The sequence below is a fragment of the Ursus arctos genome, unplaced genomic scaffold (genome assembly GCF_023065955.2).
Source record: "Ursus arctos isolate Adak ecotype North America unplaced genomic scaffold, UrsArc2.0 scaffold_13, whole genome shotgun sequence".
Classification (NCBI taxonomy): Eukaryota; Metazoa; Chordata; class Mammalia; order Carnivora; family Ursidae; genus Ursus; species Ursus arctos.
In genome coordinates, this window is record NW_026622797.1 from 20,415,333 (window position 1) to 20,441,107 (window position 25,775).

Consider the following 25,775-nt stretch of genomic DNA (forward strand, 5'->3'; position numbering starts at 1 on the left):
CCAGTTGGATTACTGAAATGCATTCCTGGACTCCTCTATATTTTCTTCTCCATAATTTCACCTATAATTACTATACAATGTAGGTAACATCACAGCAGTATAATTATCATGGTTTCCCATCTCACTTGGAATAAAAGCCAAGCCCTTACAGAGGGCTTTCAAGTACCTATGTGATTTAAAGCCCTTCCCCCTGCCACCACCCCAGCCTCATCTTCCACCTCTCTATTTGGCTGAAGTGTCTCCACAATACTGGTATCCATGCTATTCCTCAGATATGACCAGAACACTGCAGACTCCATGGCCCGTGTGATTCTATCCCCTTTTCCCTATGCTGTCCTCCCTGGGGAGTAGCATTACTTGCTGCCTCACATTTAAATCGGTTCTCTTCTCAAAAACCACCTCATTTATGGCATTTTCCTGACCTTCTCCACATAAAACAGCACCTCTGCTGTTTATACTCTCCCATTCCTCTCTCTCTCCTTGACCTTGCTTCACCTTTTTCATAGCACTTACTACCATGGGACATATTATATATTTATTGCTTGTCTAGTGTCTGTCCCTTACTGCTCGGAGTCAGGCAAGAACTTTTTCTTGTTCATTACTGACTCACCAATGCTTAGAATAGGGCTTGGTGCATATTACACACTCAAGAAATACTTGCTGAATGAATGCACCAGTATGATCATCGGCACCATTAGCAGTATTACCTTTATTATCCAAATGCCCAGGCCTAGAGGATTGGTGCAGACAACTGCACTCTAACACTCTACGTGAAACACAGCCTAAAATAGGCTGACCTTGCTCAGAGGAGGGCTTATGAAGAACATAGCCAGCACCTACTGGAAACACTGATGTGCACTTTACTTGCTAAGGCCAGAAGAGGAAATCATTTCATGCCTCAAGAATTAGGTTTTAATCAAAACTAGCAGAACATGGTCACAAGCAGATTTTATTCCTTAACAGAGCACTTCCATTAGAGCTTTATATTATTCTATCTCATCATCTGAATCCACAAAAAAAAGTATATAAATAATTAATAGAAGGGAAAGCTGAAAAAAGGAGAAACGTGATTTTCCTAAATCAGTGATTTAAAATCTTCTGTCATTGTTTGTTGTTGTTGTTTTTGTTATGATTGTTTTGCATGTTATATTCCAGCGGTGTCCTCTTTATTCTCATCTTAGAACTATTTCTCTATCACAGTCTCTTTTCAAGTAGAAAGGGAAAAATTTACCCAAATGGTAATTTGAATAACGTAGTCACAAGGGCCCAAAGTAAAATAAATTTCAAGGTCTTATCATTCTGAGGCAACCTTATTACCTAGATGACATCTTCCTTTCTTCCTTTAGAAGATGCATGCGTTAGTGTTGTGGCTTTTCCAATGGGAACAGAATTCTAACATCACATTAAAACATACAGATTTAGAATGAGAACTTGCATTGCATGTGAAGAGTAAAAAAATGTATATTTAATAAAACAAGCCCATGTGTAGTACATGAGAAAATGGGCATGAAGGAATATTAAATCAACAAATGGAAAGCTAATAAGGCAAAGAATTTAAATAATACAAACTTCTAAGAATTAACATGTCAGTTGATAACATGTCAGCATATCCGCTTCTGAGAGTAAAAGTACAAATTTGCATACAGACAGAAATTTGAGCAGAATAAAACTGTAACTCAAAAAAAGGTCTAAGTTTAGAAAAATAAAACATATAAAATGATCTAAATACTATGGCCCTCATTTGCTTTAAGACTTTATCCTATATTCATACTTCTACAGGTCCTTATTTTTTTCATTCCATTTATTATAAACATGATAATTTGCAATTCTTTATAACTCTATGCCTTCACAATTTAAGACTCACTTGTAGTAACAAAATTTCCCCAATAGAATATATTAATATTTTAAAATCTATTAGAAAGTTAGATAAATGTTATGATAAGCTAAAAGCAATATGATGCTTTAGAGATCCGTAATGTTTGAAAAAATTAATTGAATATGAAGAGACAAATTAATCTGAAACAAATGGAAGTAATACATGCAACCTAAATTAAGTGTCTAAATACTGATATTTAGAAATGGGGGGTGGGAGGGTGCCTGGGTGGCTCAGTCAGTTAAGCGTCCAACCCTTGGTTTCAGCTCAGGTCATGATCTCAGGGTGGTGGGATGGAGCCCTGAATCAGGCTCCGTGTTCATCAAGGAGTCTGCTTGAGGATTCTATCCCTCTCCCTTGGCCCCTCCCCCTGCTTGCACTCTCTCTCAAATAAATAAATAAAATCTATAAATAAAAGAAATTGGGGGTGAGGATGAAACCCTGTGTTGATTGCTTCAACTCAGATATTCATCTAGAATTTTGAGTATTTACTTTGCCAAAAATCAAAATGAATCAAACAAACTGAGGGTTACAGAAGGGAGGGGGGTGGGGGGAGTAACCAACTGATGGGTATTAAGGAGGGCACTTGTTGTGATAAGCACTGGGTATTATACAAAACTGATGAATCATTGACACTACATCAAAAATTAATGATGTACTATATGTTGGCTAATTGAAAATAAAAAAAATTAATTTAAAAAATTTAAGAAGATCCCCTCCATATGCAGTCAACTTACTTTACAGTGATCATACTGGAGCTGTAAGGCTGGGACATCCCCTCCAATAGGCATTTGCTTTTGAAGCTCTTCATCTTTAATATTCAGCCATTTGATCAGTTCTTCTAAGGATGTAAGCAACCTGTTCCACTTCTCAGCACTGGCCTCCAAATGGGCCCTGTTGAGAGACACAGTATTGACCACATGTAGAAGTTTGAATTGTGTTAAAAAATTATATATCTTCTCTTAGACTCATAATTTTGTATAACCAACTAATGTTAACATTGCAGAAAGAGGCTTTTTGTTAAAAAAAAATCCTGTATGAAACAGTTATTTTGAAGAAGATGAAATACGCAGATACGGTGGTAATATCTATCAAAATTTAAAATGAATAACTACACACCACAAAGGCATAAATATGAGTCTTTCAAGAAGAATGTCCATGATATAATGTAAAATTATAAAAGCAAATTTCAGTAGCTTATGTATAATATATACACACACTCAAATATAATTTTCATCTCCTTTCATCCATATATATGGAGAGAGAGAGAGAAGAAAAGAAAGCAACTATATGCATATAACATGTCTGGAAAGATACATATTAGATAGGGTTATTACTGAAAACACAGTAAACAATTTTTATATATTTATGTACTAATTGAGTATGTACAACAGGCCCATGTTATTTTTCTTTCTAAAAGAGCTAATTAATTTTTTAGTAAAGGAAATTACTATCTTAATTTCCCTTAAAACTCAGAACATCACCAGCATTTACCTCAGAAAGCTGGGAAACAATTAGCCATTTCTTGGCTAGAACGCTATTTGGCTTAAGGCTGACCGGTGTCCAGCGACATGTGTCTATTGCAAACAGAAAACAACTGAGCAGAAATCATCGATTACAGTACTTCATACTCCAGTTTAAAGGCGAGGTCTGGGAAACAAACTGAGGGCTTCAGAGGGGAGGGCGGTGGGGGAATGGGATACGCTGGTGATGGGTATTAAGGAGGGCACGTATTGCAAGGTGCACTGGGTGTTATACGCAGGTAATGAATCATCGAACTTTACATCAAAAACTAGGGATGTACTGTATGGTGACTAACATAATATAATAAAAAATATTATTAAAAAACTAAAATAAAGGTGAGGTCTTTGGTTCAATAACAATTTCTGTTTTTAGTACAGATTCTTCAGATTCTTAAATTATGAACTTTATACTCAGGAAACCATGTTTTGGAAATACATATTTACATGATTAAAATTTCAGTAAGAGTAAAAGCCCTTGAGAATAGAAATGCAAATAAAAGCACCAGTTTGGGGCCCTGAAGAAAGCCCACTTACCCAGTCTCAAGCCCACACTTCATGGGCTGAATTTGAAAAGGGGGATCAGTCAGAAATAGCTCCAGGGACTCTAGGAGTCAGCGTTTACTCAACCCTTCACCACCCCAGTGAGCAGACGGTTTATGTGGACGTAAGCACTCAACTGTGTGAAATGGAATTACCTTGACCTTTCAGACTGAGAGCTGCAGGGCTGATGGAAACAGACCTAAGCCCTGTTGCACACCAGCTTTCAAAGACTAAAGACATGATGGCAAAAGATGACTCATTTGGGGCAACTTCAGAACCTCTGTTGACCAGGCTTCAGATCCTCTCAGTTAGCTATATCACCTTCACACTGGCATTATGATCCCCTCTTCCACAAAACTGCTCCTTCCCTGAGCAATAGGAAGCCAATCCACCAGAGACAGCCACTACTGTCTCTCAGTCTTATCAGTAATTTCCTTTTTGGCTATCTGACCGACTTGAGCCTCTCTCTTCCTAAAGCTGATAGCTCTGCTATAGTTAATTCAAACAAGTATTTTCCCATTGATCACAGTAGGCGGTACTCCAGCAATAAACATTCAACAATATCCTGTCTTTGTTTAAAAGTTCATAATGTTTTCAGAAGAATGATCTGATCTCTAGTTCATCGCTAGTTCATAAAATAATGACCATGGTCTATCAGCCAATATTCTTGTCTAAAAGAAAAAAAAATGGAGTTCGCATATCTCTGAAATACCACGAACCAGCATTCAGTTACACAAAAGGCCAGTTATCCTGCAATCTGTTTATAGATCCGTTGTCAGCGGGCTAATATAAAACAAACTATTCAAACCCTAAAACTATACATCTTATTCAAAAGAGCTAGATATGAAATAATAAAAAAAATTATTTGTAAATACAGAAAGAAGTTTGAGATGTTTTATAATTCTTTGGGAACTGTATGATTAAAAAGTTCGTTCTATTCTCTTGCATTTATAATCTTTTCTATTCATTCTACAGGTGGTATGATTGACCTCACTTTACAAAATTTTGCTTTAATGAGATCCTGATTCTGCATGAGTGCCAGCTTTTCTGTGTTCATATTGATTAATTTTAGGCCAAATATGTAATTAGCTATCCATGGTAAACAGTAATTTTACTTGTCACAGAGCAGAACTAAATAATTTCAATTATATTAACTGAAAACTCTGCCAGTTACAAATCATTTTGCCATAAATATATTTGACTGAGGTGTTGCAATTTCTTTCTAGTATTTTTAAATGCAAAAAAAAAAAAAAGACAGCTAGACATCAGAGGCCTTTAGTCAATCAAGACGTGCTTTAATGTCTCTGTGTGCAAAACACTTAAGCACATACCCTGACCTCTTACTTTAGATTATTTGATCCTGCTTCTTCAATGTCTGTAGCTTAACTCTTTAATCAATAACTAAATCAGACGTTACATTCCTTTGAAATCTGGTTACACACACTCATCGTATTGAAGAGCATGCAAATTTTTTCCCCAGTGTAATTAACTCTTTTGACTGCATAAAATCATGAAATTGATCATTGAAATCTATCACATTCAGCACCTGCAGGACTTTTCATAAAGATGAAGGCAATCCTTTTTATAGAGAGACACTGAAGTGACTTTGAAATAAATGAGATAACACTGGTGTACATACTTCTCAGCATCTTCCTTTTTCCATCATAAAAAGCAAGCTGATCTGGCAGAATCTTTGCCTGGAAAATCTGTTCTGGTTATTCTCCAGTAGATTATAACTATATGTTCAGTGGATTACTACCATATGCGCAAATAAATGCATGCTTCCATAGTAGCCTTCAGTGTTCTAGTTTCAATTTAATTCTTTCATCTTTCAAGATGAAAGCCTTTTCTTAGGCACTGGATTGAATGCTTTGCAAGGAGAAACCTTAAACTTGTTTTTGGTGTACTTGTACTTTCTCAATTTTACTCCAAACATTTTAAAGCTTCCCCTTCCTCACAACTATAGATGACCAGTCAGTCATCAATCATATTTTCAGAATCTTAAAACATTTCTTTATCTAACTCATATCTGTGGGCACTCACATTCTGGATAACTGACTTACTATCCTAATTCTCACCTGTTTCAGTTTATTCTTTGGGTACTTGACATGTGCAAAACTAGAGATGCTTTCACTGAATGTATCAACCTACGATGATGTCTACTACAGAGCACGCTTTATACAAGTTAGCTCTCGTTACACTGAACCATTTATTTCACAAGTCTCTAAACATTTTTAAGTGACCAACTATTTTAAAATATATATAATGCAAAAACTTCTTTAAGGTAAGGATCCATAAAAAATGGTATCCCATCATTCAAATATAATATGGCAATAAATGTAGATTAATATCTATTTTAAATCACAAAAGCCTTGGGGCACCAGGGTGGCTCACCTCTCCTTCTGGCCCTCTCCTGCTCACGCTCTCTATCTCTCTCTAAAATAAATAAATAAATCACAAAAGCCTCTACTTTTCAATGTGTCTTCAAAGAAGTTTCTATTCCTTCTCCTAATGTACAAATAGGAAAAAGAGAGCAAACAGTGTGAGTGAGTCAGCAGGCGCATTTATAAAAATAAAACACAACTTTCCATTTATTTACCACAAACAAACACGTATGGAGCACTCACACTGATTATCGGGCACTACCCGGTTTCAGAAATAAAAAGTCCTGGGATCAAGGTGGGAGAAAGACAAGTTAACCAAATATACTCTGAGATAAGAAACCTAAAACACAGTTCTCTGAGGGAACCAGAGCTCGGAGAAGAAAAAAACTTGGTCAAGGAGAGAATTTGGGATCCAAACTGAAGTCTAAACTCTTTCCACTCCCCCGCTTTCATGATGGGCAGCATTTAAGACAGCAGATAGAAACTGCCCAGACATATTTTATAGACAAGTGAAGATCCATTTGCAAAGTAGGTCAAAGAATACAACGACCCAAATTAGGGGGAGCAAATGCATACTATTGCCCATCCTGTAAGGAATACACAGAATTAAATGTCCAATGTGGCATCTTCATGACAAATGAAATTGATTTTTAGTGTATGGTAAAACCCATAGATTATAAATCGAGTTATAATGAAAGGAAATACCTTTATTAGTGCAAGCATAACCAGGTACAGTAAAAGGAGTTATTCCTTCTCCCAGAAAGGGAACGAAGATGACAAGGAGAAAGAGGAATTCAGTGTGTGCTGGGAAGAACACCAGAGCTGTGCTTCCAATATGGTAACCACCAATGACATGCAGCTATTTCCATTGAAGCTGACGTTAATGAAATAAAATTTGAAGTTCACACCATCAGTTGTACTAGCTACATTTCAAGCACTCACTATGCCACACGTGGCTCGTGGATACCACACCAAACAGTACAGAGCCAGAACATTTCCACCTTCTCAGAAAGTACCATCAGAAAGTGCTGGACCAGAGGGGAGGAAAGAAAGAAGAGAGGAACAGAATCTCCCTCTATTCAACTTGAGAAAAGGAAATTTTAGTAGTTTTACAATATGGTTAGCAAAATCAACTGGCTAGGGCTAAAAGTGGTGTCAGTGACATTGTAAAATGTGATAACATTAGATGTAATCATGATGTTAAAGGTTAATCTTCTCTAAGGGCTCTTAAAAGGGTGCCCTGAATTTTTAAGAGGCTCATAAAAGAAAGGAAAGATAGAATTTTATCTTTGAACTCTGTTTTCATTAGATTTTACAATTTCACTGGCCTTTGAAACCATATGTTAATAAGAATCTCTATTAAACATCATTAAGCTGATAAGTGGGTATTTAATTAACATAATTCTAAATTAAATAAATCTAACATAAAAATTTAGGCCGTGTCATTCACATTACTAAATTTATTTCCAATTCACATTTTTTCCAGGGATTAAAAAATACTGTCAAATTTCCTAGGAGCCTATCTTCTAGCTGACGTTTCAAATCATTAGCTATAGTCTCTTCTATTGATCTGAGTGAAATATATACTTGTATGCATTGTTTTTAGATTGCAAAGAATATTTCACATACTGGACTTCAGTATTTAAAAGTCTAATCAAAGTTATCCAAAAAGACTGCAAAATAATATTTAAGATGCTAACCCAAGGTATTGAGCCTCAGATTATTACATAGTTCCAATGACCAAGCCACAGGTAAAGGAGGTAATGCCTATAAAGCCCTTACTGTAGGTCTGGCACATGAATATTCAATAAATATTAGCTGCTATTATAATCTTTGGCAGACATTCTCTAAAAATGATGATAAATTAGAGCAAATGCTCCCTGCCACGACAACACTGACTTTAGCACAATTAAAGCACAATTTGAAATACAGAATGTACAAAAGGAACATCTATCAAATGGCCTCATTCTCAGAAAAGAATGAAGGAAGGCCACAGCAAAGGGAGAGTTTTGGGGAGCTAATGAAGAAGCAAAATCTTTACAAAATAAAGATGGTGGTGAATATGATAGAAAATCATTCAGAATCACAACACCAATTGTAAGTAGAAAGGGTCAAATTATAGAAGAACTGTCATCATTTTTCACTTTCTCGTACAACACCAGGAAGCCTAGAATCAAGAATGAGGGATAGACGGGAGCTTGGGTAGCTCAGTCGGTTAAGCGTCTGCCTTTGGCTCAGGTCATGATCCCAGAGTCCCAGGATCAAGCCCCACATCAGGCTCCCTGCTCAGCAGGGAATCTGCTTTTCCCTCTCTGTCTCTCTCCCTCTGCCCCCCTACCCATGCTCGTGCTCTCTCTCCCTCTCTAATAAATAAAATCTTAAAAAAAAAAAAAAAAAGAATGGAGGAGAGAGAGTGTGATCATCAGAGTGTCAGGGATTTAAAAGGAGGAGACAAGAAATTCCAGGGAGAGAAGAAATTCACATTATTAAAATGGCTTATGATAGAATCCAAATGGAGTAGAAGGGGTGGATGGAGTCTGAAAAAGATTAGGAGAAAGGGAGGCAGGTTTGAAAGAAGGAATAAAATTAAAAGCTAAGAGTTCCAGAGTTGGAAATATTAAAGGACGTCCAGTTCTAAACAGTCTAGTTGGCAAATGTGCTACCGAAGTGAGCACGAAACAATCGACTTGAAATATAGATGAATTATATACACAGGATAAAAATACAAAGTCAGGTAATAAGGTATAGATGATCCTGGTATATAATAAGCTAATGAAAGGTACCCTCTTCGTTAGGGCCATAACTGTAATGTGAAGGAGAACTGATTTACCAATGATGTTGCACGTAATTCTGATTTGATGCAACAGAGGGCTCCTCTCTAACTAACAAGGCAAACCCAGTGGTACTCAGATGCACATGGCCAGGTGGAATGTAGGAAAATAAAATGTGTGCTCTGGAGAACAGTCTGCACTTGGTCTCCTGGAGATTATCATCTCAGGGATGCCAAGAGAACACAGGATGTTAACTGAGCCCAAGGTATGGCCAGGTCTGTGGAAACACAATAGGGGAAAGGCTCTTGAGACAAAGTAAAAAGAAACTTGGAAGTCAAAAAATAAAAAATTATCCATATGGATATTGACACCAAGGATAACAGCTGAGGAAGAGATGAAGAATAAAAGGGAAGTCAGATGCTCAAATTAATGAGTTAAGCAGAAGAACATATACAGAGCAGGAGGAAGCAGGAGGAAGATGGTAGATGGTAGAATAACGAATGTATTCACTTCTAAGGAGAAGTGTTGAGATGGAGCAGCAATGCCTAAGATACAGCAAGGAGGCTGACAACTTCTAGCTTACCGCTGTGTGGCCGGCCCGTGCAGCCATTATGTCTGCAGCTCCATGCCGGAAGGGGATGGCTGCTGTTCTGGCTGCTTGGTATCTGTAGCAGTTATTAAATACCCAAAATATTCCCACCAGCTGCCAGGTGAGGAAAACGGGAAACTTACACTCCAACAAAGAGAGCTTTAGGTGAAGTGAGCCACTAAGGGGAAAGCCAACTTTCAAGTACACGGAATAGTGGCGGAAGACTTTACAGAAATATTAAAGATACAACAGAATTCCTGCACAAGAGAAGCCAGTGTAAGGACAGATTGTGCTATAAAGGAATGGGAGGAAAGAATAAAGGGACGGAAAGTCACAGTGTGCCACCAGCCATCGTCTTCAGCAAGGACCAAGGGAGGCAGTGGCTGGGAGATAGGCTGCCTCTCCATATTTATTAATGAGAACACTTCCCCGTCCAACCCCTTGGGGAGGGACTTTCTCACTGAGCATGCTCCCGATCTCTTCTCCAACCCTCCCCTCTCTCAGTCCCTAATAAGATGGAGTGAGGAACCTGATTTGTCAATTTGGGGAATAACTGGGTGCTTCATCAGCCCACCCTTGCCTCTTGAAAGAGGCCTGCAGAGATGGAGTTCCTCCCCACACTTCCAGGTAGGGTTTCTCACCTGGGCGGCCACCCTCTCTGGTGACTGCTGGTAACACTGCCTCATTCTGGGGCTAAGTTATCAGGGCCCACTCTGCCCTCACTCTAAGTCGCCTCCTCCAACCCAGCCTCTGACAGTAATTAACATGACAACATTGTTCTCTCTTGGACATACTTTTGTTTCATATTTGTTCAGAATCCAGGCAGGATAAATAGACACTGTTGGGGACCTTCTCAGAAATTCCCAATATTAATTATGAAGAAAAAAAATGAGGTAGGGAGAATTTCTAGGCCTTTTAAACTAATTAGTGCCAAACAGAATGGTAATCCTTGAAAAAATAATAATAGTTAACAATTATTGAGTGATTACTGTGTACCACTCTTTTAGGTGCTTTACATAGGCCAATTAAATGAAATATTCAAGATGACCCTATAAGGAAGTTACTTTTATTATTTCTATTTGGCATATGAGGAGACACATATCGGCTAAGTAACCTGCCCATAGTGGCACAGCTGCTACGTGGCAAAGCCACCAGTTAGCGCCACAAGATCAACACTACTAAACGCTACCCTGTACCACTTCTCTTTGAGGTGTGCTTCCTATACGAGGGCCTGTCACTGAGTATAATAACCTGTTCTATCTTTTTTAGGAAACCGTTTTATCTTTGTTTTAATTAAGATATAATTAACATGTAACATTCTATTACCTTCAGGTACACAACACAATGATTCAATATAGGTATATACTGCCAAATGATTACAATGTGTCTAGCTAACATCCATCACCACACACAGTTACAAATTTATATATATTTGTATAAAGAACTATACATCTTTTATAAATACCCAAGTAATAATGAATGTTAATAGAATTTGTTTTGCCCATTTTTTGAAGTTAAAAATAAAGACTACATCATTTACTTCTTTAGTGAAGCGTATCTGACCTCTATGAAAGCACAGACAAATCAATACAGGTATAGATCTCGGTCTCCAGTTCTTACACATTTACAATGCTGTTATGTGTAAGAACATAGTTACAGCAATGTGTTCTCGCCCCTTCCCTTCATAGCAGAGTTACTTGAGAAAATGAGGCTGCATAGACTAGTTCTGTTTCCACCTCTCCACTTCCCATTCTGACTCTTTGGTCCTCTGAGATCAGATTTTTGTCCTCAACCAAAACGCTATCCCAGCAAAGAGTTACCAAAGCCCTTCCCATTGCGCCTGGCCTCTGTAGCCCTGATCTTACTCCACTCCCTCAGCGGCCTGCACCACTAGCCATGCCCCTCCCTTCAAAACCCCTCTTCCCCCGGCTCTTGACAACACTCCTGGTTCTCCTCTCCTCAGGGCCACCCACTTCTCAGGTTCCTTTGCTGGCTTTCCTTTCCTTCACCTATTCCTTATCTATTAGGCCTTCCTGGATTCTTTGCTGTGCCCTCTTCTAACTTTTCACCCTCTTGCCTACTCACAATGCCTTGCCTGCCACCTCTATTCTGGGTATTCCCCATCTCGCCATTTCTTCATTTGGCCGACAGCTCTTTTGAAGAGATGTCCATCCAACGGCTGCTGGTGATTTGTTCTGGATGTCTCACTAGTACCTCAACAACATGAACCGAGTACCTGTTCAGTCTCTCTTCCCTTTCCCGGATACTGACGAGGTCTGTCAGCAGCTCTCCTCATCTTCAGAACTGCGCTAGCTAATAAGGCATCCTCCATGGGCGTGTGGGAGGGATCTTTTCAAAGCTCACATCTAATTATGTCACCTGAAAGTTTTCAAATTCTATTACCAGAGGAATGAGCATGGTGCACACAGCTATTCCATGAGTGTGTCTCACCTCTCCACCTTTTTTTTCTGGCCACAATCTTTCCCCTCCACACCAACAGCAAATTCTCAGCCAGACTGAACTTCTTCACTGTTCCATGAAAACAGTGTTATGTCAAGCCTCCTGCCAGCATGTTCTTCTCCAGGACTGACGCAGTCCATCTGGAGAGTAACTATACACCCTTTTGAGGCTCAGCTTAGTAACTTCCTCTTTTATGAAGCCTTTGATGATCATCTGAAGACAAAGTAACCACTGCCTTTACTGAACCCACCTTAACCTGGATAGACCTGTGAGCCTGCTAGGACAGGAGCCGTATCTTGTTTATTATTTGCAATGCCTTATACACAGAAGTTTGTTCTTATTAAGTGCTTGAATAAATGCTTGAATCTCCAGAGGTGGGTAATGAGGCTAAACATTCTCTTAATTCATTATCACATTAATAACACACTTTACTAAAGGATGAACGTTCGGTGGGGGGAGGGGGAAACGAATCATGAGAGACTCTTAACTATAGAGAACAAACTGGGGGTTGAGGGAGGGAGGGAGGTGGGGGATGGGCTAGATGAGTGATGGTATTAAGGAGGGCACTTGTGATGATGAGCACTGGGTGTTATATGTAAATGATGAACCACTGAACTCTACTCCTGAACCAATACTGAACTGCAAGTCAACTAACTAGAATTTAAATCTAAAAAAAATTTAAAAACTTAAAAAATAAAAATAACACGCTTTACTGGAATGTATGATCTATCTTGATGTAGAAGTCCATTGGCAAAAGTTTACTCTCCCATCTTCTAAAAATAACATTAATTTATTTATTAAATTATATTGCAACAGTACTTTATAAGCTCTCTTTTCAGGTTAGAAAAAAATGTGGGGGTGCCTGGGTGGCTTAGTCATTAGCTTGTGTTCCCTCTCTCTCTGGCTGTCTTTCTCTCTGTCAAATAAATAAATAAAATCTTAAAAAAAAAAATGTGACTTAGTAGGCTTAGGAATAGCATCTGCAGAAGACCAAAGATTTTCTGTCTGTAGCTTTCCATTTGGAATGATCTCTTTATGATGTGGGCCTTCAATAAACTCTCCTTCCTAAAGACTTCATCCTCCAAACTCTTCAAATGCCAGCACCAGTGCGCAATCTTCACCAGAACCAGCACTGTGGCTTTTCATCTGTTAGACTAGATGTTGGTTTTGCTAGAACCCCTGTGAATGTTTTTCATTGAATTAACATTTTAAATCATTTTATTTATTTTATTTTATTTTTATTTATGGGGAACAGAAAGTTACAACTCAATGGGATTTGGTCAGTTGAAATTTCAATCTTAAATAAGCGTAAGTATATTTTCTCCCTGTATGATATTCCCAAATTGTCCTCTTATCGAAAAAGGTAGTTGGCTGATGCTGACATCAGCATGGTCAGCTGAGATGTATTGATGAAATACATCATCATGCCATGGTCATGCTCAATTATCCCCTTCCTTAAGGGCAAAAAGAATTATGAATCTCCCTCTATGAGATCCAGAAGAATAAAAACCTTTGGGGACATCTCTTTAGAAAGAAATATTTTTTTAAAGTTTATTCACAACAAATAATCACTAAAGATTTCTACTCTCTAGGAACTGGGTCCATGAATCCAGAAGCCAGAGGAAGCAGATCCACTGAGCTTCTTTATATAAGAAAAAATAAACTAGATGCTACATTACACAGCCTTTACGTAGGTTAAGGAACTACCAGATTATCCCATTCAATCTTCCCAGCAATCATGTGGATTAAATATTTATATTTTGATTGTGTGAATAAGAAAACTAAAGCTCAGAGAGACTGAGTGACTTGTCTAAGATCAGCAAGTAAACAGCAAAGTCAAAGAATCAAACTTAAGATCATTTTGTTTAAGCCTGCACACTTTTCATCAATACATCATACAGTTTCTGAACCTTTTTTTTTAAAGATATTATTTATTTATTTGACAGAGAGAGAGGCAGTGAGAGAGGGAACACAAGCAGGGGGAGTGGGAGAGGGAGAAGCAGGCTCCCCGCTGAGCAGGGAGCCCAATGCGGGGCTGGATCCCAGAATGCTGGGATCGTGACCTGAGCCAAAGGCAGACGCTTAACGACTGAGCCACCCAGTTGCCCCCAGTTTCTGAACCTTAAGAGAAACTGACCCAGATATAAGATCTAGGTCTTTTTTTTTTTTTTTTAAGATTTTATTTAATTATTTAAGAGAGAGAGAGAGCAAGCAGGAGGAGGGAAAGGGACAATGGACTCCTAGCTGAGCAAGGAGCCAAATGTGGGGCTCAATCTCACAACCCTGTGATCATGACCTGAGCTGAAGTCAAGAGTTGGATGCTCAACCGACTGAGCCACCAGGCACCCGAAGATCTAGGTCTTTCTACCAACATTCCTCTTTTGGATCTTTGCTCAGTAGCACATTATCAGGCAGTTTCCCATAAACTCATATCTGGTTGGGTACTGTTCACCATCTATTAAATGTAATTCTAGACTCTAAATAGCATTAATAATTGTCACCCTTGATAGTTTTTCAGGGTCCTTTCCTAGTCAGCATTCTGGTCCTCAAATTCATCCTGATTTAATTTTACTCTCTCCAAAAGCAGACATGAATCATCAGTTTCCCATTTCAGTGTCCATGAACAATATTTAATTTCTATAAATACATTTTCCAACTGGACATAAAATAACATGATGAAGCAAAACATTCACTGCCAAGAGTCAGAAAGATCTAGGTTCAAATCCTGGCTCGGCACTTGTTAGCTGAAAAACTTGGCAAGTTCCTTATTTTCATTAAGCCTCTGTTTCCTCGTGTAAGGAAAGATGTTACTATTATTCACCTACTGGGATATTTTGAATACTAAGTAATGTTTGTAAAGAGGCTAACATAGTACTTGGTCAAGGAAAACAATAACTAGCAGGTGTTGGTAACATTATTCTTCTTAGTATCAGATTTAAAAAATGAAGTGCAAATTTGGGAATAGTCGAGAACAGCTGGCAGCGGGCCCTGGATATAAATGGAGCTAAAACTGCAACTTAAAAAAGATTTTATTTTTAAGTAATCTGTACACCCAAAGTGGGCTCAAACTCATAACCCCGAGATCAAGAGCTGCGTGTTCTATCCACTGAGGCAGCCAGGTGTCCCTGCGTTTAATCTTAAATTACTTCTGAGAAAGTAGTATGTTCTCTTTCTGATATGCAAAAATCATAAAAATCTCCCTCTCCCATCATTTTTATTTTGATATTGACTATTCTGACCTGATGCTGGCAGATTTGGCTTTTAAGTCATTCCATCTTTGGTTCATATCATCCAGGCGATGCTGTAGCATAGTAGCCTCTTCAGAATTTCCCAAAGCTTTTACCATCTTCTGCCTGTTTCCATCAATACTTTTAAATATGTCATTATGTGCGTCAATTTCCGCCTGGATGTCCTAAGGAGGAAAGAGCAGAGACAATGAAAATGTTAGGTATTAGTGTCCACACTGTCTTGGGGTTGCTTTATAGAACTTTATTTTTTTATATTCCACAGATAAGGGTTTTTTTTTTAAGCAAAATAGTTAAATTTGCCTTAAATGATAGCAAATTCAAGTGTTTCCACAATTCTGATGTTGAAAATAATAGTCTCCAAATCTTCACTATATTGATTCCCTGATTCTTAAAAACAGAATGTATTAAAATCTAAATTTCATGTATCAATTGGTTAGATGTGAGTAATTCAGATTCAGAAACTTTTGAAATTTTATGTAATTATTGTTGCCAAATCACTGAATGCTGCTTAACACCCAGGTTCTTTCTCCTCTTTGTACCTGGGCAAAACCACCCTCAAACTGTGATGTTTTATAGAGATATTACATAATTTCACTTGGTTTTTTAATTTTTTTTTACATTTGGACAACCTTAGTTTGTCCTTCCAATCTAATAAAATTTATTCCTAAAATTTTAAAAGAACATTTTCATAAGAATATTTATCTTCATTAAGAAATAAAAACTAATGACAAAGTAATATTTCTCATGTTAAATAGAAAAAAATTTTTTCTAAAGTAAATCTGAGTATCAAGTAAAATAAGAATTTTTATAAATTAAAAATAAAAACTGGTCCGGACTTTGAGGAAGCATTTTGGCAATCTGTATCAAAAGCCTTAAAATTGTTGAAATTACCTGTCCTGAGAAGATTTGTGTATATGCATTTATCACATTAATTGTGTTTAAAGTGAAACAGTGGAAACTATCATAATATATTAATGGTATATAATATTAAGTTGAAAAATGAAGGATACAAAACTATATTATGATGTTAATATAATTTTTAAGGTAGGTGTTTAAATTAGCATACATTTTTGTATATCGTTGTATACACATACATCAAAAACTATAAGAAATATCAAAATAGTATAATCTCTGTACAAGAAAATTAAAGGTGGTTTTGGTTTCCTTCTATACGCTTCTCTGAGTTTCCAAGATTCTACAAAAACAGGGTTTCTTTTTGTAATTAGATAAATAGAATACATTTAAAATACAGAGGGTCTTTATCAGTTTTTTAATACTCTCCATTACAAGGGCATCAATACAATTATCTATTAGTTTGACAATCTTTTCTTCCTGAATAAAATGAAAGCAAGCTAGTCGTAGTTAACTCTAGTGCGACAGTCACTACCATACAATACACGAAAGTGGACTTAACAAACAGAATAGCAAACACCCAAGGGGCCGTGAAGGTGTGCACTGAGTCTCCATGGCGTTAGCTGTTAATGAATATGCGGGCAACGCATGACAGAAATTAAAAAATTATTTCAGGTAATGAATCTGAATTAGTAAAAGAATAAACTGCTAAACACCATAATTTTATTACCTTTTTCATCTTCAGTTTTCCTTTATAAGCCCCATTCATCTTAAGTTTTCCAATTCCAAATGAGCATGATGAAAAATTAAATAGAAATTCTTTAAATACTCGGAATGCTTTCATTAATTTAGAAATCATTCCCTATCAAGAACCAACGCTTAGAGGCTAGGATCTAAAAGATTGTTCTTCCTGTCTCTACAGACCTAGACTAATCAGAAGGACACATGGAAAGAAAGGCCTTTTGTACCTCCCTATGCAGTAAGCATGGGAGGAAGGTGTCACTTCCATGAGGTTTAAGGGCAAAAGTGCTGTATTATAATTTCTGAGGAGATTTGTGATGCCTAACATGACACGAGTAGGGTCGGATCTGAGGAGGGGGAGAATGAACACAGAGTTTGATGGACAGCTTCTGGAAATTTATGCTCCAAATGTGCAAGCTTGTTGGTCTCTGGGGTGAGCTGACCCTAATAACAAAGCCAAATCAGGTCCGCCTGCAAAGTGTGATCTGGGTACACCCAGGATTGGTATTCACCACCAAACAAAAACTCTGAGCTTGTTGACTCTTGTGCATTTCACTAGCACCTCGATCCCACAGACTGCAGAGCAGACACCAACAGGGGAGCAGGGGACAGAGCCAGATCCTGATTCAGGGTGCGCAGGCTGGACAACATTATGCACATAAAATGGCAATCTCAACATAATTTCAGTTTGGGATGCTTCAAATAGAAATTTTTGGTGAAAAAGAAAAAGGTAAGGAAAGTTCTCTTGAAAGGTTCTTTGGCATTATCTTCTGAACTTAGTCCTTATTCTTTAGGATGTAACTGTTCTATTTTTGTGTCCTGAAATGCATTTTAAGACATCTAAAGAGATAGATTTAAAGATCAATAGTTTTAAGCTCATGCTGTACATATGAGTGATCGCTATCTTTTTCAAGAAGTTCAACAGGGGCGCCTGGGTGGCTCAGTTGGTTAAGCATCTGCCTTCAGCTCAGGTCATGATCCCAGGGTCCTGGGATCAAGCCCTGCATCCAGCTCCCTGCTCAGTGGGGAGTCTGCTTCTCTCCCTCTGCCCCTCCCCCCATTCATGCTCACTCTCTTTCTCTCTCTCTCTCTCTCGCATGTGCACGCTCTCAAATAAATAAATGCAAGCTGGTACAGCCACTCTGGAAAACAATATGGAGTTTCCTCAAGACGTTAAAAATAGACTACGCTATGACCCAGCAATTGCACTACGAGTTATTTACCCCAAAGATACAGATGCAGTGAAAAGAAGGGACACATGTACTCCAACGTTCATAACAGCAATGTCTACGATAGCCAAACTGTGGAAGGAGCTGAGATGCCCTTCAACAGATGAATGGATAAAGAAGATGTGGTTCATATATACAGTGGAATATGACTCAGCCATCAGAAAGGATGAATACCTACCATTTGCATCAATATGGATGGAACTGGAGGGGATTATGCTGAGTGAAATAAGTCAAGCAGAGAAAGACAACTGTCATATGGTTACACTCATATGTGGAACATAAGGAATAGCACGGAGGACCACAGGGGAAGGGAGGGAAAACTTAATGGAAAGAAATCAGAGAGGGAGACAAACCACGAGAGATTCTAGACCCCAGGAAACAAACTGAGGGTTACAGAAGGGAGGGGGGTTGGGGGGATTGAGTAGCCAGGTTATGGATACTAAGGAGGGCACGTGTTGTGATGAGCACTGGGTGTTATATGCAACTAATGAATCGTTGAACACTACATCAAAAACTAATGATGTACTATATGCTGGCTAACTGAACATAATAAATACACACATACATACATAAAATCTTAAAAAAGAAGAAGAAACAGCAGCTCAACAGCACAGTGAGCAAGGCATCTCTTTGCTCTCTATTGCCAACATGAATCTGGACTCCCATTTCCTGTATAGGTTCCTAAACATTATTATCCATGAACTACATCCAAAATCACAAGGAAACTTCAAACCACTACTTTCTGAAGTAGCCTGACATATTTGCTTCCTTTCATAGTCAAGAGAAGTAAGGAGACAGAAGTCTACTAACATCCATAAATAAGTTTTATTTTAAGTTTCGCAGAAGTATTCTACAACATCAGGAGATCTGTATACCAAGAACATAAAGCAAATTTGGCTCCTGACATCCAATCAAGTGATGCCTTTTCCAACACAGCCACGAAGACAAATGGAGTAGAACAGAGCTCCATCACTGGCCAGTCAATGATGGAAGGTATTTCTACCAAGTCTGGGTTAAGAGGACTACCAATCATCATATATTCATATTGGAATGCAACTTTCAGTATGTGAAAAACCCTTCCACATGTAAGCCTCCACAAAAATGAGGACAAAAAATCAACAACCAGAAAATGATCAAAGAAAAGGAAATCAGCATACATTATTTTGTTTTATGTAACATTTGGTGGCATATTTACTTAGCCAAATATATTAAAAGCTCCTAAAATCAGAAAAATCATCTTAATATTTCTTCTGTATTCTTCACAGTCTCCCCTACACAGAATGAGCCTAGCATAAAAGAGACAGATTGATAAATGTATAAATGCATGAATGGAAGTATCTAGTTCATCTTGACTGGCATATTAGCCACTATAATGCCAAAGAAAATCAGACAATTACACAATTGGAAGGGAGTGCAGTAATCATTTTGTTTAATCTCTTCATTTAAAAAATTTAATATGGGAACCTAAAATTATTTAGAAGCTTGCACTGCAAAGCCCTGCCTAATCTTTCACTGGAAATTTAGAATTACATGCAGCTAATGAATTATGATCCTTCATAGATGATTGTACAATGATGCACTGGTTTCAGAATCAAGATGCCAGCACAGGAGGCTGTTAGATCATGACCTGATGTAGCGCCAAATGCTAAAATAAATTGAAATTCCGTGAAGGAAGGTTTACTCTCACCGCATCTCTGGGGGACTTGCCCTACTAATGCTTACCTCTGTCACCTGCAAGCCATTCTGAACATTCAGCAGCACAAAATAGTTATTGATAATTAGTTACGGGAATGTAATCCATGCAGAAGCACAGAGCAATGCTCTCCCAAGCATTTAACATAAGCCGGTCATGTGAACACAGAGGCCAAAGCAAAGTATTCAAGCAGTTGAACTAGCATTTAAAAACGAGACAAAGGGATATGTAAGGATTCAGTGGAAACATACCTTCTACCAATATAAGCAGAATGTAGAAGGTTAGGAGAAGCCAAGGGTTAGGATAAGAGGACAAGAGAGGAAAACACCATCAAAAGCGTAAGATGTACACTGTCAGTGCAGCCTTCCAGAAGGCTACGAAGCTCAGAGATTCACTTGCGCACAACATCCACTTACCCAGGTCAAAATTAACCTCATGAATAAAGGAAAATGTTTATTTACTTGCTTATTTAATAACTGGTATTTTCATACCAATTTTGCCCTTAACTGGACATTTCTCTAATTATGTAACCCATAGAGACAGTATATGCCAACACTTTACAATGTATGTCACATACATTTTACTTCTTTGTAATGTTCTATAATCACGCAGTGGCTATAACCACGTGAGCAAAAGTGTTCCTTTGGACTATAATAAATAGAACTGCTCGAACCCTCTGCTAGGACACAGAGATTAAGAATACAGTACCCCTACAAAGTCTTCAACAACTGAATTGGTGCTAGAATAAGATTCAACCTCTTCGGACCTTGTTGACATGATTTTGGTTTATTTTTGCACGGCATATTTACCTAACCCTACATGGCCACGGTAATGTTTTCTCTGAAGGAGTCCTAACCCCTTCCCTGAAGGTGAAGAAGTGAGGTCAGCAACGACTTCCCTACCATATCCCAAAGTTCGGACTAAATCAACAAAGTTAACCATTAGGGGAAAAGAAATCCACTGTTCCTTTCAAAAATAAGACTGGAATTCAGAGACAGTTTGGGATTGATTAACAGGAGCTCAGTGGGATTGCTGCCAGAGATTTAGGTTTTGAAAGTGAGGAATCATAACTTTTTTTTTAACAAGTCAGACATTACCTAAAAATAATACAACAACCAAATAACACCATCAAAGGTCAAAATATGATATGTAAATAGGCTTCGAAGCTTTTGTGAAGCTTCTAGGATAGTGAGTAATTGTAATTAATGATTCAACTAATTATGATTAATTTATTAATTTCAATAAATTATCAATTAATTATTTATAAACTATATTTTCATTCACAACTAATCTCACAGATTTTAATTATTCTATTAATAACTAGGGAATCATATTCAACAGACAATAGAAAGTCGTATTACCTGGTCTATAGCAGCACTTATAAAGTAAGAAATCCACGCCAGTAATGTTCCTTTCCCCATTATCTATGATTATAGATATGTTAGACAACAGAGTAGAAAAAAATTAAATTATTAGGTGGGCCAACCTCACAAGTACCCGCCCTTCCAAGATAATTTGAACAAGTCAACTTGCAATGATATAGAATCAATAAGCAAACTACAGTTTAAATTCCAAATTACTGCCCCTCCTTAATTCCCCAAATCAGACAGTATAATCAGAACTGAACAGGTTTAAAAACCCAAAAGTTATGGCATGTTAAATGTTTAAGCGTATAATCCTGAGCACCCAACTCCTTGCCTCCTGATCTGTCCTATGGCCCAGAAAGTTCTCAATTTCCTCCCCCATCCACATTCCCCTACATAAACCTCAAACCCGTTTTTAAGTCCCAGTTTTAATGTCACTTCCACAGGAAAGACTTCTGCGCACCTGGATTAGATTAGGCCTACCTGTTACTCTCATAGCTCCCTCTACATTTGCTGAATCACACACTTGTAGTAAAACATTTTCCCTGTCTAAGGTCTGTATCCTCCCATTAGGCTGCAAGCTCAATGAGGGAATGTCTACCCTCTCCCCCACTCCATCCCTGCACTCAGCCCAGTGCCCCGTACATACTATTCACTTCATAAATATTTGCTAACTATTGAACAAATGAGTAGACCCCGAAGTTGGAAGTTTACTGTGCCTTAATGTACACATTTGTTTTAAAATTAAACACTGCAAACTGAGCAGTAAAATACAGCTCCAAATTATAATTTTTAAAAGTACTCATCCTAAAAGAGGCAAAAGCTATAAAGGAAATTTATCACTGCGTGCCTTCTCTCTGTCACTATGGGAAGTCACCTTCCCCAAAGGACTCATCAAGAGAGTAGTAACTAGGCGCGCCTGGGTGGCGCAGTCGTTAAGAGTCTGCCTTCAGCTCAGGGCGTGATCCCGGCATTCTGGGATCGAGCCCCGCATCAGGCTCCTCCGCTGGGAGCCTGCTTCTTCCTCTCCCACTCCCACTCCCCCTGCTTGTGTTCCCTCTCTCGCTGGCTGTCTCTCTCTGTCAAATAAATAAATAAAATCTTAAAAAAAAAAAAAAAAAGAGAGAAAGAGTAGTAACTACTCAGATACAGACTTCTGCACAAGCACACACACCCTGTTAGAAAACTGTCATTATCATTAATCACCTGGCAGTAGAACCACATAAATTAATAAAAGACAACAGTCACTCAAAACGTCACTGAGCTACAACAGTCCGTTACTCTATCCTCTATGACTACTAAATAGAATAGACAGTACACAACGCAAATGGCTCAAGCATGACAGTAGATTAGGCACCGAAGCCATCCGATACTTCCTTTGTGAAGTACTTTCAAGGAGAAAATCAATTCACTAAAATCGGGGGGGGGGCACTAAAACCAACTCATAGGCAGGATTTCAGAAAGGTGCTCTGGTGGACCAGTTTTCTGTGTCAAAAGTCAGCTCTGAGTGGCCCGAGTGATCACACTGTACACATGGTCCCAGCGCTCCCCGCTCCTCACTGCCCCTCACTTGGCTAGATGAAAAGGACCTGCTTGCTGACGGGAATATCTTGCCACGAGGTCATCCTCCCTTGGTAAGAATTTCCAGCCTCAACCTCCTCTTTAGGACCACTCTGGGGTACCCATGGCTTCCATCAGCTGGGATTTCCTGATCCCTGGTGAGCTGCCACCTTGAGGGAGCAGTAGAGAATGGCTCCTGCCTTCTGGATTCCCAGGGATGTTCAGCATTGACTTTTCTAGCTCTAAGAGATTAGGAATGAGTACCAAATGTAATTTGTCCATCCTGACTATGCTGGAAAACCAATCCTGGCATCACCCATTTTGAGACTAGGTAACCAAAATACAGATTGCAATCATGCGCCAAACATTCACGTATGAACGGATACCCAATATAAATCACAAGACCACTGGGTTTCTCTAAAATTCAAAAATGTTAACCATCATACCCCCTTTCAATTGTTCTCACAAATAAATAATGGTGAAGGTCTGCAGTCATTTGGAAATTTCAATTACTGAGCAGTCTACCATTTTTCAGATTAACCATCATTGGAAGACCCACCCCCTCCCAACTACGGACCCTCATGTTCTTAAAGCCTGAAATGGCTTCAGGAGCAAAGTAAAATCACCTTTTGGCTCTGATAACCTGAACCTCAGGCTGCAGAATTTCAGCCACTGACATGAGATGTGTTTAATCACTACGGTCAGTATTTTCTCAAGAAGCAGATCACTAATACTGAGGAAAAGACAGGTCTAAGGGAATTGAGAGTAAAAGATCTATGGAAAGTCTGTCATTCAGCTTCTGAAGGTATCATGTGGCTTTTGTATTACAGCAGTAGGCCTTGGTACTTCCTTAAAAATGGCATTATTGCTTTCAGAGCTGGGGGAAGGTAGGCAGTTGTATTTGAGAAGTGTGAGGTAGTGGTACCTTTCCATAACACCAGTTTTCCTGGCAATGAATCAACGTAGCAAAGGCTATATGAGACAGCTTTTGTGAAAATACACAAAGGATTTTTTTAAATACTTGACTTGGAGAAAAATATATTCATGTACGACAACTTTCTACAAATGAAATATGGCAAAGAGATTAACTCTCATATAGATTTTTATAAAGGCGTCTAACACAAAAGTAAACATACACGAGAACTTCGGATTGTGAATGGCAGCAGGATTGTTTCTTCAAATTTGCCTTTGTCCCCCGCCCCCGCAGCCCCCCGCCGCCCAAGAAAAAAAAAAATCCGAAATCAAGTCTTTGATAGGAATAAGCCATCAGAGTTCTTTTACTGTCAACTCAACCACTAACATAAGAAGAAACAGGCAGATAGTAAGGTTTGGGAGTTAAAAGAGGCAATATACTAATATGATCAGAACTTGTAACAGACTGAGGCAGATTACTAACCTCTGGTAGCTGACCTAGGCTTTTAAGACTAATAGCAGCAATTACAATACAAAAGTCCAGCTATTGCCCACAATTACTGCCTCTCAGGGGGTCTAAGTAATGAATTATTCATGCAACATATGCCCTATACCTTTTTAGGAAGAAACAGACAAATCTATACGAACCAAGCTAACAGACCTCTTTATGGTCATAAAGTTTGTCACCTGCTGTTCCCAGCTGCCATAAAAAAAGATATTCTCTCCCTCCTCTGCCCCTTTTAAATGGTGAGCAAGTGGGAACCATCCCTATTCTCAGGAATTTAGATGCTTAACAACATATTAAAGCGAGAGGTCAAAGTGCATCCTGTGTTACAATCCTTACTACTACAGTTGGGGTGCAGGAGAGATGGGGGAGGGGGGAGCTTCCCGCCAGGAGAAGCTACATTCTTCTTTCTCCATACTCTTCCCACCACACTGTTTCTATCACCAGGAGGGAAGCAATGACTGCAATTGTTTTGGAAAAGCTTCTAAATTTTTCAAACGACATGGTTTTAGGCCTTTTCCTTTGGCAATTGTAATTTCATAAGAAAAAGCCCATTATTCCTTTAATGACTCAATACAGTCTTGCTTATATTTGTTTTGTAACGAACCACGGGGTATTGATGGTGAAAGCCACTGAGCACATCTTTAACAACTGACAAATAATTGATTTATGCACATAGTGAAATTACTTCGCTTCTTTCTTTTTCTTTGCATACTGGAAGTTGAAAGAAGATAAGTGCTCGGCATTCAAAGGCTAAGGAAGGGCAGGAGCCCATGAGCAGCACGTTGAGGTTTTCTGTTTTGTTTAACTATAAATGTAAGGTAGCTTTGGCAGGCTGGGCTCAATCCCAGAGTGTGCCAAGAACTTTCCTACGGAAAAAAAGAACTAAGTGCAAAATTAATGATCCAACCGTTAAAGCTCCACGGTGCATGCAAGCACACCACGTTTAAAACAGACGCTCAGAAATAAAAAGAAAACATTTAAGATTGGATGTGCCCTTGTCACTGGGAGGCATCTTCTCCCAGCTCAGAACTGAATCTTCAGAAAGCAGGCTGGGAGAGGCAGTGCTCCGCCAAATGCAGGGAGAGGAACCTGAGGGGTATGGAAAACAGAACCCATGCCTGATGAAGTCAGACTTTGGCATGAAAACCTAGTGTTGTTGCTGGTTGTTTTTTTTTTTTTTTTTTCCCTTTCCAAAATAACTTTCAATTAAATTACCAGTCGACTTGAGTACAAAGGATCTCTTCTGATGTGGAATTCTAAAACTGACAGGCATCATGAGAAGCCCTCCTGACCAAAGGAAAGAATTGCTAATTTGCTCTTTAGTTGGGAAAAAAAAAAAATGTAAAAGAAGATATCAAATCAAATATGCCTTAGAAATTCAATAATCAAAGAGTCAATAGAATATATGCCATGTAAATGTATAGTTATTAAAAAAAAGACAAGGAAGAAAAAATGTACATTCATGAAGTCCACTTTCTGCATACCTTTTCAAATTTTGTCAGCAATTCCCGTAAGCTGAAGTTCAAAC

The 25,775-nt window shown here is 38.4% G+C and overlaps 1 protein-coding gene across 13 annotated transcripts in view; it reads right to left on the bottom strand.

Moving 5' to 3' along the window:
• UTRN (utrophin) overlaps positions 1 to 25,775 on the bottom strand; it is a 539,750-nt gene that overhangs the window by 130,083 nt on the left and 383,892 nt on the right. For all 13 annotated transcript variants that reach the window (XM_057310986.1, XM_048225919.2, XM_048225918.2 and 10 more), the window contains 2 exons: positions 15,380 to 15,552; positions 2,611 to 2,767 (listed from right to left, as the gene is read on the bottom strand). In XM_057310986.1, coding sequence (XP_057166969.1) covers positions 2,611 to 2,767; positions 15,380 to 15,552 — 330 coding nt within the window. The remainder of the gene's footprint in view (positions 1 to 2,610; positions 2,768 to 15,379; positions 15,553 to 25,775) is intronic.